The sequence below is a fragment of the Glycine soja genome, chromosome 8 (genome assembly GCF_004193775.1).
Source record: "Glycine soja cultivar W05 chromosome 8, ASM419377v2, whole genome shotgun sequence".
In the NCBI taxonomy this organism is placed as follows: domain Eukaryota; kingdom Viridiplantae; phylum Streptophyta; class Magnoliopsida; order Fabales; family Fabaceae; genus Glycine; species Glycine soja.
The window spans coordinates 16,279,465-16,299,217 of record NC_041009.1 but is presented as its reverse complement, the minus strand read 5'-3'; the positions used below and the strand labels follow the sequence as shown (position 1 = coordinate 16,299,217).

General features: G+C 31.5%; 2 protein-coding genes across 2 annotated transcripts; one reads left to right on the top strand and one right to left on the bottom strand.

The window, feature by feature from the left end:
* Positions 1–672: 672 nt before the first annotated feature.
* On the bottom strand, positions 673–5,918 carry LOC114422372 (nuclear poly(A) polymerase 4-like). Its single transcript, XM_028388689.1, has 12 exons — positions 5,355–5,918; positions 5,169–5,246; positions 4,620–4,727; positions 4,369–4,431; positions 4,116–4,277; positions 3,559–3,672; positions 3,397–3,459; positions 2,930–3,259; positions 2,649–2,813; positions 1,739–2,551; positions 1,287–1,363; positions 673–1,199 (listed from the first exon to the last, which is right to left on the bottom strand). Exons 1-12 carry the CDS (start codon positions 5,466–5,468, stop codon positions 1,172–1,174), a joined length of 2,115 nt encoding a protein of 704 aa, XP_028244490.1. The 5' UTR covers positions 5,469–5,918; the 3' UTR covers positions 673–1,171.
* A 9,854-nt stretch (positions 5,919–15,772) lies between these two features.
* LOC114423619 (protein IQ-DOMAIN 14-like) lies at positions 15,773–18,145 on the top strand. The gene is made up of 3 exons (XM_028390444.1): positions 15,773–16,592; positions 17,044–17,250; positions 17,367–18,145. Exons 1-3 carry the CDS (start codon positions 16,209–16,211, stop codon positions 18,003–18,005), a joined length of 1,230 nt encoding a protein of 409 aa, XP_028246245.1. The 5' UTR covers positions 15,773–16,208; the 3' UTR covers positions 18,006–18,145.
* The last annotated feature ends 1,608 nt before the right edge of the window (positions 18,146–19,753 follow it).

Sequence of the window (19,753 nt, the reverse complement as noted above, 5' to 3'; positions counted from 1 at the left end):
TATGATCATGCTATTATATAGCTGAATTACTGACTTTCTTCCTACGCAAAATAGCAACATACACAATTTTGCTGGGTGTTCATTTCTTTTAGTGACCAAGTACGAACCACTCAAAATTTTAACTCAACATAACGATAATATGTTTGATGACATCTTAAATCTTAAATTAAATAAAATTGTAAGGCAAACGTAATCTCAAATCCCAAAGGATAAGAGGTATTATTATGTTACTCTTTGGTAAAACAAAATGTAAAATCATATTGTTAATTCTAACAACCGCAATCTGAATAATGTTTAAGAATATTTTTAACCAAAAACTAAATTAAAGTTAATTTTAAAAAGTTGAAGGCGGTTCGAGTCATAAAAATTATTAACAAGACACTGATTTCCACAATTCACAATGTATAAATATATTTGTTGTGAATTTTTTCCCTCACATAACTCATCCTACATTTCACTCGCTTCTCTCCCGTTACCAAGTCCAATATTAGTAGGCGGAAAGTAAAAGTTAGAGGCGGAAAAAATTTGTTGCTAGACAATATTTATACATATCGACGTCAGCAGGATTTAAGCACCGGGTTATTATATTTGTAGAATATGGAATATATTGCTAATTCGTTTCTTGTTAACTAAATTGATGGATGCTAAGCAGAGGCGAGAATCAAAGAAATGTACAACAGATAGAAGGTTGAGATCGCAGTTTATCATATCACCACTGTCAAGTTTATAACCTCTCAGAGGCAGTACAACAATATCAGTATTAATAATGTTGCTGCTAACTAAGCCCCCTCTGCTGCTATAAAACACTACCCAAACCCTCCACCACCCTCCCGGGATCTCCCTAGCCCTAAAATAAAGCAAAACAGCAAAGTACAGCAAGAGCCTTTCAAATATGCCACTAAGTTTAGGAAGAATCCTAAACAGAGATTCTAGTAAAGTTAGTTGAGTCAAATGCACAAAAAAATGCAAACTGTACAAAGGCTGACAAATCTCAGCTCCAACTCTTCAGCCTGATGCAGATCAGTTCCAATTTGCATGCTTGAACGATCAAGCAAGCCTGAAAAAAATAGAGAAATGAAAGCCAGCCATTTAAATTAGTACTTACCCAAATTGCTGGCTCTCTTCTTTCTCCACTTGAACAATTGCCACTTCCAGACATTGCCACTGATATCTAAACTGTCGATGGTAGACTCAATCTCCTGTGATATATCAAAAAGCACAAGAGACAGCATAAAGCCAACAGATAGACCAGCTCTAAAAACAATAATTAATAAACAAGAACATGCCTTATCACCGGCTCTTGCACAGCTTCTGAGAGAACCTTTTCTGCAGAATCAAGAACCATCCCTAGCATTGCATTCGGCTTCAAAATAAAGCCCCAGAAAAAAAAAAAGGTAAATTGGTCAGTACACTGTTGTACAAAATAAGCCAACAAAAAAAATTGAAACAATAACAGTAGATGCGCAAATTTCTTGAAATGTGTACGAGCAGCCTTTATTAAGCTATCTAATGCGTAAGCAATACAATCATTGCATTTTGGCTTTAAGGTATTCCAGGGAAGACCTTGCACATCAGTGCACTTGGCTCTACACAATCTATACAGTTGCGGTAAAAAGAGGACACAAAAAGATGATCAAATGGCTAAGAATACTACACTATAATAGGTGAAAAATATATCATGTCAGTTAAAAAAAAGGAACAGATAGCAAAAAATCAGGAAGAAATTGAAAACCAAAACCTGCAACTGCTGCTGTAGCTCATGCTGAAACACTTCATTTCCACTGGCCACTATATTTTTCACCAGTGTGACAGAATCATTCCCATAAGTAGTATCCTCAAACCTTCCATTGTTCATCATTTCAACACCCCTGGAGTTCTCAACACAACCAGCCACTGACACAGATACAATATCTTCAGAAGAACCAACAGATGTAATCACACTAGAATTTGAAGCAGCTTCAGGAGACTCTGTTCTATCCAAATCATCTTGCCCACTGTTTGACAAATGATTGCACTCCACACTTCTCAACTCTTGACTATCAGATACAGCTTCAACAGACAAACCACCAGTACCAAGGCTGTTGCGTCTTGCCAATCTATCCCCAGGAGGACAAGCATATTGCCTTTTAACTATAGCATCCTCCCTCACATCCACACCATCATTGTTCTTCCTCTTACGGATTCTCTCCACATGTTCAGTCACAGAAACCTCATTATTATGAAATGATTTACAATTCTCAAATTGTGATGTTGGCCTTGATGGCCGAGATCGTTTATAACCATCAGGAAACACATAGCATGGAATTTGCCTTCTACGAACATGAGAAACATAAATCTCCATCCCTGGTTTCCAGAACATGTACATATTAACAGAATGCCGAAATTCTTCAACTGTCCCTCGTATATCAAATTGCTGGCCTTCTTGAACAACTTCTCCCTCTTTCCTATGCAAACCCATAAAGAAAGCACAATGGGCACACTGCCTTGAAGTATCGACAAACTCATGATGATAGGGATGACATTGCAACTTCCCAAAAGTATCACGTTCAATCTGCAAACAGGATACAAATTCATAGTAATTTCTATAAATTCTCATGTAACATTTTTTAAGTTGTCGTGATTTCACCAAGATAAATAAATAAACATACCATCAAAGTCAGCTGGCGAAGGCGTGATTCCACCCAACCTTTCCAGCTGCGCAAGTCATCGGCATCAGCAGCAACTACATCAACTTGCAAGTAGTTTTTATAGCTTTCAAAGAAACTATACTTTTCAAACAGAGCCTTCCAACAATCTTTACTCAATTCTATTTCCTGTGATTTTTAGACAAAGGAATAATTACCAATTATTTAAATAAATAAGTATTATTATTTAAAATCAATAAGTATTAATATCCAAAATGATTCAACAAGAAAAGAGTAATGATTACCCCACAGATTTTATTGCCATATTGGAACTGCTCCATCATCACACGAAGTGTGCTCATAGAAACATTATAACTAGAATTCATACAGGGATAGGCAGGGGTAATGATTGGCATATGATGGGATCTGTCACGAGGATTTTTACCAGGATGCCAAACAGGAAACCCAAGATCATTCTCCTCTATTGGACATAACATGACAGGAGTTGGCCACCGCCACTGTGTATATACCCTGAAGAATCTAGAAACAAGCATACTTGGAACTGCTTTTGGATAAAACTGGCACACTCGAGCTACAAGAAGTGCCAAGTTAACACCACCAAGAAAACCTGTCACCTGAAAATAAATATTAACAAAACATAGCACAAATATTTATAAACAAGCCAATAACCATATTAGTGGATACTGGAAGCAAACAAATGAACTAGCATGATTAGAAAGGAAGATGAAAAAAAAAATAGAATATCACTCACATTAGAATAAATGCCTCGCCTTTTGGCCCAAAATTTCAAGCAACGAAGTGTTGTGCGAAAGTGCTATAAGCCATACAAAAGAAAGTGTAGAAGTATTAGGTGAACAGTAAATATTATGAAATGGAAGGGTTAAAGCAATAAGAAGAAACATCCTAAAAATACCTCAACATTAGGAACAAGCTTTAGAATTTGATCTGCAACCCTACAGCCATTCAAACTTCGCACGGTAGGCTCATCAACATTGTGTAGAACAGAGACATCAGATATATCCAAGTCCTGTTCACAAATTCAAAAAGAAAAAGGTTCCAAAATATGACACAAAAACTACAAAACTTGCAAGATACAGATCACTGAGACTAGAATAAAAAAATATTTAATTTTTTAACTTCATTGACATCATAATAACATCAAGCACAACTCAATCTGAATATAATAAACTTAGTAAGACATTGAGTCTGGAATAAAAAAATATTTAATTCTTTAACTTCTTTGATATCATTATAGCATCAAGCACAACTCAATCTGAGTATAATAAACTTAGTAAGACATTTAGGCAGTAAAGATTCATCAAAAACAAATTGAGCAATTAAAAGCCCATTTTAAAATTTTCATTGATAATAATATACAAAAACACAAATTAGATAAATGTAAGCTTGCCCCTTTCATTTAGAAGATTTTTTTATTAAGGAATAAGAAGAAAAGAAAATGATTTCTCTTACTTCAGGTACAATCAATCGAGAAATACTGGCATAGAGGAGATCAATTGATATTCCATCAAACTTGAATTTCATAACTGGGACATGAGCATCCGGAATTGGTTGCAGTTCTGTGACTTCCTCGATGTTAGCTAAGATATCATGCAATGTGTAGAAAAAATCCTCCTGGTGATGAAAACATGAAAAATCAGATATAAAAAGTAAATTGTGATGATAAAGCACACAATAAAATAAAATATCCGCACTCCCAATATACCTCCCGGTTTACATAGGACGGCCCAATGCATAAAGTGTCTAAATCAGCCCCAGGACCATGAACCTGCATCATAAAATTTAAAAAAACAAACAATGAATATGGACAACAATGTTTAATAACAAAAATCCAATAGAATCCCTTGGAAACTGGTAAGATTATGAATTCTCAAACGGAGTAAAAAGATCATTAATTGTGTTGTTTGCTTCACCAGCAATAAACCAAGACGTAAGCAAGGCGGGTAAGATACTCACACCAAGCCGATAAGAACCAAAAGTCAAAATGACAGCATTTGCATCTTCCACCATTTGATCAGTGTATCCCCTAAGGCGGGTAAGTTGCTTCACCCAATTTTTCACTATCTGAATTAAAGAAAACAAATTAAAAGCAAAATGATTACCCTCCTAATGAAGTAACAAAATAGCTTCTCAATAGATGACAAATGAAAGTACACTCATAAACTGATTGGAGACAAGACCCCATCGTCACAACCACAACTACAATTCAAACTACAATTAATATTGCCAGCAAGATAAAGTAACAAAAAAATAGAACTATTGACAAATGATAAATAATAAGAAGCGTGTATATTAACCACTCAATTAGACTAATCCCCTCGTAAGAGAAATAAACACCCTGATCAATTCAAACACATAGTTCCATATTTCACCCCTACAACTCCTAGGTTGGCATCATCACACAAGTTCTTGTCATCAAACAATCAAATACAACAACTCAGCATCGCAAACAATCATTACAACGAAGAATCATCAAAACAAAACTCTCTCTATCTCTCCCTTTACCTCTCCAAGTCGGTGAAGAACCTCTTCCCTTTTGGCAGCTTCCTCCTTGCTCTCGTAAAGCCCCGAAACAGCGAGAAACTTGCACACAAAGCAAAGAATTTTCCAGACAAATAAATAAACAAACCTTAAAAAAACAAAAAAAAAAGGCGTATTATATCATAATATAAACAAAACAATGAAACACACCTTCTCTAACTCACGAGTCCTCTGCAAATCAGTAACCGTTGGGCCAGCCATTGATATGGGCTTCGTGACACCGAATTGCTTCGACGATGCTCCCACCCCTTCCGAGCCCCCCATGATCTCAACGCACAAATATCCGAAAAAGAAAGATATTTTTAAAAAAATCTAAAAAGAACAGCCTCAAACAAACCGACACCAAGAAAACAAATTTTAAGGAGAAAGGAAAAGAAAAAAGGAACGGATCGAGAATTCAGACACGGCCCACAATGGAAAACAGAATTGAACGACAGATCGGAACCCTAGAACGAAGAAAAGAGAAGCGGTGCGAGTAATTGCGGAAATTAAAAGGCCCTAGATCTCAAAATCGAAGAAAAAACCAAAAGGAAGAAAAATAAAGGGAGATCTGAAAGAGGAGGATGAAGGGAAGGGAAGGGATTTGAGAGAGAGAGAGAGAAGCTTCGAAGAAAGAGAGGTTTGGAAAAAAGGGGCGGCGAATTCAGCACTCAGGAGAGAGAGAGAGAGAGAGAGCGCGCTGAAGGGAATGGTGGGGTTAGTCCCTTCTTGATTTTTTATCAGATATTTATAGCATCACACAATTTAAGGATTTTTTCCTTCGTTTCGATTCAAATTATTCTCTCATAATTATTAGTACTGCTTCAAAATATTTTAAATTCACGTGTTCAATATTGTTTTCGATTCTCTCCGTCCATAATATTGTTTTAATGACGTTATCAAATATCAATTAATAATTTCAAATCATTCTGTTTTTAATTTTCAAAATAGTTAGATAAAAATCCCGCGTTGAATATTATACGTAATATTTTACTCTTAAAGATTCCGGCCGACGTTATCAATAAATTAGTTAATATAAAATCATACAACTAAATATAAATTTTAAGATATTTATTACGATTGTGAATAATGTTACTCCTACCTTATCGCTAGGCTCATTTGATTATCAAGATAACATAAATCTTATCATGTTGTAATCAGTTTTTTTTACAATGTAATCAATTATTTGGTGCATTAATAAAATATGATATGTTTTTTAAAAAAATGATTTGTTTATCCTACTATCTATCTTATTTTATTTAAGTCAAAGTTAAGCTAGAAAATAACTAATAGTAGATAAGATAACTTGTCTTTCTTCCTTCTTCTCTCTCCAACCTCACTCTACCTGTTTTCCTCAAGCCTCCCTTACTTTTTGGCTTCATAATAGTTTGTCAATTTACTCAACAAATATATTTGGATAACCGTAGTTTTTGCATGGCATATATAAGTATAGTTTTTAGAACAGACCTAGCAAGAATAATTCTACATGCTCTATTTAAGGTCTTGGTTTTCCAACCAGCTAGCCGCAAGTTGATACGATACATAATGAAGGCAATTTTTGAATTTTTTACTTGTCCTACCAATTAAGGAATTTCGAGATATTTTCCCTTTTTCATGGCTTGAGTGAAATCAATGATGTTAGAAAATTGGAATATAACCTTTATGCCAACTTTCTTTGATGCCACAAATCTAAACTTTTGAATGTTTTACTTTGAGCCCATGAACCTTACAAAAGATGTCTATTGTTTACTTGGCTATATAAAACTAGAAAAAAGGTTGGTCCATTTTTTGATACTTTGGCTGTTTATCATTCAGATGCTTAAATTTTCTTGATCATTAGAAGAGTCAATTTCTCCATACAAAGCACAGAAATATATCTAAGACAGAGAATTCCTTTGACGCATATTCCTTCTAGGAGAGAGAATTTCACAAATCTCACTAATCCACTTTAAAGATAAAGAAAATGAATAAATAATTACTTTTGTTCTTAATTGTATAATTCATTAACAAATACAATTTTAAAAAATGAAAATACAAAAATTTAATAGCGAAAAAGTATAAATATATCCTTAAAAGATGAAAATACTTTCACCTAGTTTTGTCAAATATAATTCAAGTTTACAAAATTTACCAATCAAACAAATTTTTAAATTTTTGAAAAAAACCGAGAACTATTTAGGATTAAAATTTGAAAAGAGTTTTAGAAAACAATTTGACAAAATTTACCAATCAAACAGATTTTTAAATTTTTAAAAACTGAAAAATGATTTTCAAAACAGTACTCAAACATGCCTTAAATAAAAATATCATTTTTTTTCTCACACGTACTATTCACTGTAACCAACCACTTATTACATTTTTTTAAGACTAACCAATTATTACTTGTTAATTATCATCATAATGTTTGAATGATCATTCTTTAAAAACAAATTTAAAAATGTTATCTCTCATACATTCTTCTTGTGATTGATTCATGTGATAGATTGAAATTTATTAAAAATTATTAATTTTTAATAATTTTTCAAAAAAATGTTTTTAGAAAATAAAAAGTAAAAATGTTATATATCCATCTCAATATTGCCCAGAATAAATATAAACCTTCAAACAAAAGCTGGGTAAACAATGTAACTATGTTGCTGATCACCTAGCTCGATCGTCAGGGTGTTTTGGATATATAGGAGTCCATTTTCTATTTTGCATATTATTTCTCCTGTTTTAGATACCCTTCTTTTGAAGGATAGCTTGAGATAATATAATCTCCTCTCCTTGTTATTTATTTCCACTGAATAGAAAAAAAGCTGCAGCTAATTTAAGAAACAAATGTGCATATATGTAATGAGCCATGGACTGTTTAAAGAATAGGATGAGAGTATATATATCCTACTGTTTAAAAAAAATTGATATTTTTTTGTGTCTTTTAGATTTACCTTAAATTCAAAATCACATTAAAATTATTTGACATGATTTTAAAGGCCTGTTTGAGTTACTCTTGGAAATAGTCTTGTTTGAGATTATTTTTTACATGAAAATTTATAAAAGAAGAAAGTAAAATAAATTAAGTTTTCCTATAAATTAAAATTAATTGCAGTTCAACTTTTTTAAAAGTTAGATAAGAGACTTTTTTATTTTTTATTTCTGAAAGCCAAATACAGCAACATTTTATTTATGAGGAACCCAAACTGGTACAAGTAGTACAAAAGATAGAGCTTGATGTACCCACTAACCACATCACCAATATCAGAATCAATAAGCTGTTACCCAATTAATCCCGGTACAACGTACACCAGATATAATAAATTGACATGTTTTTAAACAAAGTACATTCTTTTAAAATACTTTCCAGTATTATGCTTCCATATGAATTGATCACAACAATTGCACCTTACTAAATTCAGCAGCATAATTTCCACTTTAACCATATCCATGAACAAACTCTCGCATAGTTACACATAACTCTCCATCCCATAATATTTTGATTGGTAGAAATTAAACATGGTATTTAAAAATTTATAACCCTTACACACTTATTCAATCAATTAAATTAGACTCATATCTCTCATAATATAATATAACAAAACTTTCTTACTTCAATATAGACTCTCCCGTCACCATACCAGTTACCGCCCAACCTGATGCCATCTCCACCCTACCATTCACACCCTCTTACCCTTCATCATATTTTTATTATTATAAAAATTAGTTATATGAGTGAATTGTAATATTAAGGAGAAACTCGTTCATTTTTTTTCTATTAAAAGTGTTTTTTAAAAAAGTTTACCCAAAAAAAAAGATAAGTGATTATTCTCATATTTGGTTTTACATTGAGAAGTAGATCCAAAATTAACGTTTTAAATGCATTTATTTTGTGTATTTAATTTTATATTTTATCATAGAAAACAATACTCATAATGAAATTTATTATTATTATTATTTAGAAAAGTAACAAAGTCAGATACACACGTGATGAAGTATTGATCTTTATTAGTTCAGTGTCTATACTTGTAATAATGGATTCCTTGTGTTGAAGTTATGGTGATGAATGAAATGCAATAGTATATTTAATAAATAAAAAATAGTTCAGTGTCATTTACCCAATATGTTCAAATTGTGAGACGTTTATATTTTTTGTTCAAATACAATACTAGACCCAACGCTAAATACACGGGTTGGAATCAAGTTCAGAGATAAGCCCAGCTATAAACACGCCAACACAAGAGTCAAGAGGTTGGCTTCAAGAACATTTGTCACGTAAAAACAACTTGTTAATCCAGCTTTTTGTTTTATATATATTTTTTCTACAACAACGAGACAAAACCAATAGGTATGTCATCAAATTGATATTACTTGTTAATACTTTATTTGAATGTATAACAGAAATAAGAGAGAAAAAAAGGTAAATAAGAAATTAATAGAAGACAAATAAGGTGTTTTTTATATTGTTTTTGGATGGAGATGAAAATTGGGGAGAAAGATAATGGTTAAATTTCTTTTGTTTATTTATAAAAATAAAAATACATACCGGGGGGTGTTTTTATATCTTCGTAATATAATTATTTTTTGTACTGAGTAACAAACCTTATGTTCTTCCTTAATTTTTTCAAATCTAAAACAAAAATATTTATTTTATTTTATCTAGTATTATAAAAATTTATGAATCATAAAATTTAGATTTATGAATTTTAATCTCACTTATATAATAATTGATATCAAATTTTATCTCGTATTTATATTTCAACAAATGAAATTTAATAGTTACTTATGCTTAAAAAATGTATTATCTGGTTGCATTTCTTTCAAAAACAAATATTTTTGGCAGGTTATTCAACCTTATATTATCTTGTTACATACATACAAGCAATATTTTTGGTAGCTTATTCACAATATAATAGCTATATTATGCGTTGAATAACCTTACATAGGTTAATTTAATAGTTTTGATTCCTCTTGACATATATTTGTACATCATCTTGGATCAACCTCCATTCTATGACAATCTGTCTACCATCTACATTGTTCACAATCTTATCTCTCATAAGAGGATGAAAGATGTAAAAATCCAATTATTTTTTTTTGCATAAATGAAATCATGGTTAAATATGTTTTTGGCCAAAATTTTGTATTTGTCCTCATAAAAATGCTTTATTTTTTTTAAGAATTTCATCCATTAAAATTTGAATTCAATTACTTTTGGTCCTTATTATTATATGACCTCAGTTAACTATTTATGTCTAACAAAAGATCATGCGATCATTCTACATGTCAACAAATGACTCCTAAATTTTGTGGAGCAATAAAAATACATTATTAGTTTATCGTAAAATGAATATTATAGACTAAAAACAATTAATTCAAATTTTGGAGGTATAAAAATTAAAGAAAACAATTTAGAATGACCAAATCCAAAATTTACTCATCTTATCAAGAACAAAAACAATTATTTCAAAATTTAAAGTGAAATAACCACCGTACTCAATCCAAATTCTAATACCATGTTTATCACACATTGTAGAGTGACATGTGACCCTTGGCTAATATAATAAGTATGTAGAGGAACTAAGTAGCTACCCAAATTTGAACCCATACTAAAAAGGCTATTCCAATCTCATTTTATCATTGTTGTAATTAACTAATTAAATTTCGTCAATGATATCATAACTAGACAAATTATGTCTTACCTAAACCATTGCTGTAATGTAGTATTTTTGTTCCCTGTGTTGCCCTTCTTTCATTAATGACTTTGAAATAATATTATTTTTTAGATTTAAGGTCACTTTTGATTCATTATATTTCACAATTGTTTCGCTTTAGTATATTAAGTTTTAAAATTTTTATTTTGGTTATGTTTTCGAAATATATTGTTTTAGTCATTTTTTCAATTTTCCATTAGAAACATTAGTGTTCTATTAACTTAAAATTAAAAAAAATAACCAAAATGATACATTACTAAAGTATAAAGAACCATAATAAAACTTTTTAAACTTAATGTGTCAAAGTGAAATATAATGGATCAAAAGTAACATTAAGTCTTTTAAAATGATTGACTATACACAGTGACGGCTAAAAACCACCATTATCTGAACACGGAAGTCACGTGACTCTTTGTGAGGTTTGTGAGCAAGACCTTCACTTTCGCGTAAGATTGAGTCGAACAAGTAAAAGATTTTTCATTTGACATTTACAACTAGCCGAGCGAAGACGAGTAACGCAAAGAGAGGAAACAATGAGACGGTTGTTGTCGTTAGGTGAGGCGGCAATTTCAACCATGTATGGAGGTTGTGGCAGAGACGAAAGCGAGGGTAGGATGACAATTATTTTGGGTCGACAGCGAGAGGTAGAGCAACGAAAGGAGAATGAACCCTTACCAATTGTGATTGAAAATAATTGATGAATGAAATTGTTATTGTTATTAAATGATTGAATTGAATAATAATAATAATAATAGTAATGATAATATTAATAATACGAGAGTGAAAGTTGTTGTTATTTGTGGTTTCAAATATGTTTTTTCTTCATTTACTTAGTGATTTTTAATTTTTTAAATAAAAAGATATTGACCATTTTTAGTCATCACTATGTCAGCTTAACTATTTTAAAATTTAAAACAATAACATTTCTAACAAAAATTTTGAAAAAATGATCAAAATTATGCATTTTGAAAACATAAAGGACAAAATAAAACTTTTAATACATAATGTAACAAATCAAAACATAATGAACCAAAAGTAACGTTAAATCATTTTAAAATTTAAAGTTAACAAAACACTAATGTTATTCTTACACATGTGAACACAAATGGATCTTTTTCATTAACTAAGACTTTAATACAAAATATAAATAAAATCCACATGCCCCCTAAAGTGTATAGATTAGAATGACTTCAATTTTTAAATGCATTGTGAAACAAGTTGGGCTGTACTTCTGTAGAAAGGTATTTTTGGGCTCAAAGATGCTCAGGAATTGAGATGAACCCACCTAACTCATAGCTAGCCCATAACTAAAAGAGCAGAGTCAAAGAAGAAACTTGTTTGTCATAAGGAATTCTTTTATATACCTAAGGCAAATACTATAATGAAATGGTGGTCCAATATTATTGTACCTACTCAACTCTGGTTAGTCTCTTGGTCCCTCCCTTCCCTTTCACTGAATCCCAGTAACGCGTACAAAATAACCAGACCGGAATGCTCATTGCAATGACTCGGGACCATTTTGTACAGTTCACACTATATACAGTAAAGTACATAGATACACTCAAACTATACTTGAAACTCTTTTCATTTTCGTATTTTTTTAATATAATATGTATCAAAAGGGGTCGGATTATACCCAAAGATTCCAACAATCTCTCACGCAAATAGAACCAGGGTATTTCAATGTTGCACAAAAATTTTGCATTATCAATATGAACTATTTGATAACATATATTTAAATGATTCTCAACAAATAGCACCATGACAAAAAGGTTATCTAATATTATAATGTTGCGCATGTTTAATTTGCCGCGTGTTTGGTAACGCACCACATATGTGATTTTTCACGTCAAATGTGAAGCTACTAGAGAATTGAGATAGCTTTCACGTCATTTACGTGATTCTGGCCTCAAAATTGTATTTCCTGATTGAAAATGTTGGATCCACGACCACTTGAAGCAATTAAATGTTGCTTTTATGGTTTTTTATTTTTAAGATTTTGATGTAAAAATGGTGTACGTGTAAGTGTGTAACGCACATTCAAGAAGCTCAACCAAACACAGTTAAGGATATTTCTGATTATTCAATATTTCCACTTTCTTTCTGACTCAAGTCATAGGTATGCAGCTGTTATAATACATTGAAGAAATTTGTGGCAAAGAGTATCCTTTGATGATTAGATGCATTTCAATTTCCTCTTCCATCCTTATAATCACAGAAGGGCACATTGAATTCAATTTATTAGGATTCCGACTGTCTGCCAAAATATTCGGAGAAAATGTTTGTTATCATATCGCAGAGTATTCTGTCACATTATAATATAATGATAAAGCCCCATAATGGGTCCTTACACTAGCGTTTTATTTTGTCTTTGTGTTCATTTTAAGCTTCACCCGGTTAGTATTAGTATTCCCTTATTCAGCCAGTGACTAATTTTAAAAAAAAACATTTAAATTCAAAATTTGAATCTTAACCCACCCCAGTAATTATTAATTATCCAAATCAGATCAAGATCGAGTCTTTGTTTTGTTATGGTGTAGCCCGAAGAGAGAGGAAGTTGAAGGAGTAAACATACAGCATTGATTTGGTTTGTGGATTGGAAAGGCACTTTTTTTTTTGGAGAAGAGAAAGAGAAAGGTGTGGCAGAGAAGGTAAGCAATGGAATGATGATGGCTAAGAAGAAAGTGTTTTCTGGAATCACTGTTGTTGCTATGAGGATACGGAAACTGAAAAATCTTTTGCAATATCTCAGACCCAAATTCGGGGCAGTAGTATTAGTTATCGGGACAAAAAAGATGATATGTTGGCTAAACACGACCGATGTAATTTCTTTCCCTTGTAAATTATAATAAGGATAAAATTTAAATGAATACATAAAAAGGAATAATTCATAGATATCTTAAGACTTTTGGATATAAAGTTGAAACTTATTTTACGACCTTTTTTAGTACGATTTTGAAATTGTAAGTGTTTTTTTGTTTATTTTTGTATTAGAAGTCATACATTATTTAGGACTTCATAATCGTAAATAATTTTTTAAAATTAATTATTAATGAATTTATGTTTGTTTTTATTTTTAGTATTATTTAATATTTTTATATTTTTTATTTAATATATCTAATATATTTTTATATTTTTTCTTAAAGGGTTATTATTTGTTTTGTAAATTAAAAGAATAATATAAAAAACTTAAATTTAAATAAAACTAATGTTTTGTTATTAATATTAATAAATAATATTAAATTAAAACTTATCAAATAATATTAAATTCTTTTTAATTAATTTTTACAGTTATAATTAAGTAAATTAATAATTGCATACAATATTATTAATTAATTTTATTTGATAAATTATTTTAATATTAACAATAGAAAGTAATTTAATAATAAAAGTAATTGTTAAAATAAAAATAAAATAATATATTAATATAAAATAAATAATACAAATTAAGCACAAGTATAAAAATAAAAAGTAAAAATAATATCAGTCTTCAATTTACTTATATAAATAGTTATTATGATTATGTCCTTTAATTATACACAACGAGTATTTCTTAGGTATATGATTAGTGGAAAAATATTAAATAAAATAAAATAAAAAATGTTAAATAAAATTATATATAAAAATATAAAAAATATTAAATAAAACTAAAAATGAAAAAAAAACATAAATTCATTAATAATTAATTTTAAAAAATTATTTATCACTTTAAAGTTGTAAATAATTTATGACTTCTAATACAAAAATAAAAAAAATGAAAATACTTACGACATCAAAGTCAAAAAATAAAAATCTTAAACTTTTTTACAACTTCAATAAAAAAGAAAAAGAAAAAATAAAAGTCATAAAATAGTTTATAATTTTGTACTTAGAAGTGGTATGATACTCTATAACATGTTTTTTTTTTTCTGGATATTATTAATTTAAATTAAACCACATTTAGTAATGTAGAAAAAAAAATTGCAGGTTTTGGTGGTTTCACCTAGTAGTGTTAGTATTATTACAAAGCAGCTCTTTTAGTTGGAATAGCCTTTAATGAATGGTACACACCAGAGTGTACTATCAAATATCAATGCTCTACCAAGTTTTATTTTAGCCTTTAAAGTGGTTTTATTCGGTTACAGAACTTAACTCACAGTCCCAGCTTTTTCTTTCAAATAAAGCAATATAGTAGTAGTAGTAATAGTGAAAGAAAGGGAGAGCTCCCTTTCTTTGAACCCTTTTTACTCAATGCCCGGTTTGAACCAAGCTCACGGGATTGTTGTCAGTGGGTATCTTTCATATGTACTACACGTTGCTCCAGAATGTTAGAGAGAGATAGATTTTTTTTATAATCAATAGTTTAAGTGATGTGGATGCTAAGGATTCATGAGGAACGTACCTTAAAGACTCGCTGAGTACTTATATAATTACTTATAAATTATTTACTAATAAGATTCTTATATTGATAATAAAATTTAAATTTACATTTTTGTATAATTTGTGTTCGATCCTTACCTGATAAATACATAGAGCAACAAAGTAATAATATTGCATTTTTTTTAGCATAATAACATAGTGCAAAGTGAGATAAAGAGAGAAAGAGGAATTGGTTATTGTTGGTAGTACTTTGGTAGTGTTATTGGAGTGAGTGGGGTGGGAAGGGAATTCGGCGCTCTTTCTCTTTTTTGAATTCAAGATCAGGTAAGAAGCTGTTTGTTTTGTTTTGGGTGTTGGGGTTGGGGGGCTTTTCCCTATGATTATTATTGTCACTTATTTCATAGGATTTCACCTTTGTGCTTTGTCTGTAATTCTTGTCTCTTTACTCAAGAGGGGGTGAGATTTTGAAGCGTAATGGTTACTATTTTAATGTTGTTTTTTTTTTTCATTTCATTTGAGCCTCTGCTAACTTTCTGTGACCGCTTTTTGTCCTCTAATGCACTTCTTCACGAGGTCCTGTCAGAGGTTTATTTTCAAAAAATGTTCCATCTTTATCCATTTTTTCGCTCCCCTCACTATAATTTTTAAGGTTTGTTTGTTTGATGCCTTTCATTTTACCCCGTTTTATTAATCTTTTCAACCATCCTGCTCTCATCACTTCTCTTCTGCTAGATTCTTTACACTTTACATTACACCCTCTTTTGTTTCTTTGTCCCTCCAATTTTTAAAACCAAGAATTTTCATTTTCACCTGTCCCTTGTATATTGAACCATCTGTTTTCACTTGGTTGCTACACTTGTTCACTTACACAAGCAAAACCCCTCTTTATCTTTAACCAAAAGAGGCAAAGTTTGGCTTAACTTTGGCACCGTTTTCTCATTCCAGATCGTGACTGAAAAAGTTGTGTGAAGTTATTATTATGGGGAAAGCTAGCAGGTGGTTGAAGGGGTTGTTGGGGATGAAGAAGGAGAAGGACCACAGTGACAATTCAGGCTCATTGGCTCCTGACAAGAAGGAGAAGAAAAGGTGGAGTTTTGCCAAGCCACCACCTTCTTCAGTTCCTGCCACTGATAACAACAACACCTGGCTCAGATCCTATATTTCTGAGACAGAGAATGAGCAGAACAAGCATGCAATTGCCGTGGCAGCCGCCACCGCTGCTGCTGCCGATGCCGCCGTGGCCGCCGCACAGGCGGCCGTGGCTGTTGTGAGGCTCACAAGCCAGGGGAGAGGGGCATTGTTCAGTGGAAGCAGGGAGAAATGGGCTGCTGTGAAGATCCAAACTTTTTTTAGAGGCTACTTGGTATGTGTCTTGTCTTTTTGTGATGTTTCAAATCAAAATTTTGGTGTTGTTTATGTGGGTATGTATGTGTGTGTGTGTCTGCTTTCTTTCATTTTGAAAATGTTGTTTGGTTAATTGCATTGGTTCTTGTCTTGGACATATTTATTTTATTAGGTTTGTTTAAGTGAAGTGTTTTGCTTGATTCCTACTCCTTTGTCTCCTCTCAAAAATTATTTTAGATTCTTAATGAAACAGTGCCTTTCACTTTCTGTTTGGGTCATTCAAACTACCCTTTGCACTTTCCATTCTCCACGTTAGAGTTGACTTGTCTTGTTATTTTGATGCTCTTTTAATTAAACCATTTTCAATATTTGACAATTCTTTATGTACATTTTGTCAATTTCATGGTTTTATTAAGTTCCATTACTATACTAGCACTTTTAATTTAAACTTTTATGTTGCTTACTTTCAGGCACGGAAGGCTCTTAGAGCACTGAAAGGATTGGTTAAGATACAAGCTCTTGTTAGAGGGTATTTGGTTAGAAAGAGGGCTGCTGCAACTCTTCACAGTATGCAAGCTCTAATAAGAGCTCAAACTGCTGTTAGAACACAGCGAGCTCGTCGTTCCATGAGCAAAGAAGACAGATTTCTACCTGAAGTTCTTGCAAGAAAACCTGTGGTAATTAAAAACTGGTTTTCTAGTCCTGAATGATTACCAACTTCACTCATTTTATTTTATCTATCAGCAAACAATGTCTTATTTGCTTGGTGTTGTGTCCTTTTTGTACTTTTTAGGAACGATTTGATGAAACAAGGAGTGAATTCCACAGTAAAAGGCTACCTACATCCTATGAAACATCCTTGAATGGTTTTGATGAGAGCCCCAAGATTGTTGAAATTGACACATACAAGACTCGATCGAGGTCTAGGCGCTTCACCTCTACAATGTCTGAGTGTGGAGAAGACATGTCCTGCCATGCAATCTCATCCCCTCTTCCTTGTCCGGTCCCCGGTCGAATCTCGGTTCCTGATTGCAGACACATTCAAGATTTTGATTGGTACTACAACGTGGATGAGTGTAGATTCTCCACTGCTCATAGCACCCCGCGTTTCACAAACTATGTGAGGGCTAATGCTCCAGCTACACCAGCCAAGAGTGTTTGTGGAGACACTTTCTTCAGACCTTGCTCCAATTTCCCCAACTACATGGCCAATACTCAGTCATTCAATGCAAAACTAAGGTCTCACAGTGCTCCAAAGCAAAGACCTGAACCCAAGAAAAGGCTCTCACTCAATGAAATGATGGCAGCAAGAAACAGCATAAGTGGTGTTAGAATGCAAAGGCCATCATCCAATTTCTTCCAGACTCAAGAAGAATCCTGGAATTTTTTACAATCACAAGGAATATTTGAGAGGCAATTGGAGTCTAAATGATGTTAGTAATATCTAGAATTTGTTTTTTTTTTTTTCACTTGTGCTTACAACTTACAAATTCAGGGATGAAATTCTCAATTCTCAATTCTGCTTGTGTACATTCTTTTAATTAAAGAGTTTTTTTTTTTTTTTTTCAATCATGCCCTTTCTCTTGTACCAAATGATTTACATCTATTAAAGAATTTGGCTTGGTCATTTTTAAGTACATAATTTTGCATACCAATTTTCTGGTTTTGGATTGTAGTTCCAAGTTCCAACAGTTTTACTTTCACAGTGCTTGTTTCTGTATTGCTTTTGGAACACAGTAAAAGACCAATAATACACACAAAACTTAACAACACTTTGTGTTAGTAAACCCATAAAAGGAAAGCTTGGTTATGGAAACTTCATGGTGGTTTTCAAAGTCAAAACAAAATAATGGGGGGTCTGTGTGCATGTGGGGTATTACATATTGCTGACTAGGATTAGTTTCAATCACTAGTAATGGTTGAAATGTCTGTCACTGAAGAATGAGTTATCCATTGATAGTACTTCATGTGTTTGGCAATCAACAGTGGAAGAACAGAAAAATTATTAGTCATGAATAAATTAAGCCAAAACTTGGAACCCAATGTTTTGCCAAAAATTTTATTTACTAAGTTCCAATGTTCCTACTGATATTGCCAGCTAGTTATGTGAAGGCTTTCCAATGTGTAGCCGCTAGAATTCAATTAGTGCCGTTCAAGTGGGAAGAACATATCTAAAAATTGCGTGAAACGGCACAGCATCAAATGGCAATGAGAATTGACAATGACACTACTAAATATGTTCCCTTTCCTTGTCTTTTCTCATGAAAGTTGGCAATTCATTCCAAGAGAATTTTTTATATGATTAAATTTTAGATGTGTGTCGTGTAGAGTTTAAGGGGTGCCCTTGAATCAACCGAAAAAGATCTTTTCATAGAAAGAAAAAAAAAAACTCTAATTCAAGAAGGATAAGAGAATTTGAGTTTCTCTTATTTTAGTGATCATCAATGATATCTTTTAGCCATTGAATGAAATAATAAATATTGTTTTTATTTTAAATTACAATGTGATTAGTTGATAACATTAAATGTTGTATTTCTTAATAAAAAATTATATTTTTGATCCATTATCCTTAAGTGTTTAGTATATATAAAAATTTTCATTTTCAATTAAACTATTTTTTTTAAAGAAGTGAGATTTTTAGGGATACAATTATTGGAAAATTTTTACTAAACGTGTGTGATTATTTTTTAAATTTTCTAAGAATAATACATTTCCCATCAATTATCATGAAAAGACTTCAGTAACTTTTTACTTAATTCTAAGTTTTATTCTCACTTGCATATAAAGTAATATTTTTAAGAGTTTTTTATACTTAAAAATAAATTATTCTATTCTACCAAATATAAAAAAATCTCTTCTACTAAACATCATCTTTATTGAACTAATAGTTATTTTTTTCCTCAACAAAACATCATAAATTTCATTATAACATTCACTTTTTGGTCTCTTTTTTCCCCTTTAAGTCTTTCTGCATAATTCCCTCAACATCAATTGTGTTTTTTCTTTACGGATCCGCGAAAGCATTTTAAAATTCTAATCCTTGGCATACCAAGCCAGTTTTCGTTTATACTGTGGCATTATAACCCTTTACCCCTTCCACGGTACATAATTATGCATTAGATATGATCATATTTCGGTTATAGCAATCATAAGTTACTTTTAAATTGTTTGTAATAAGGA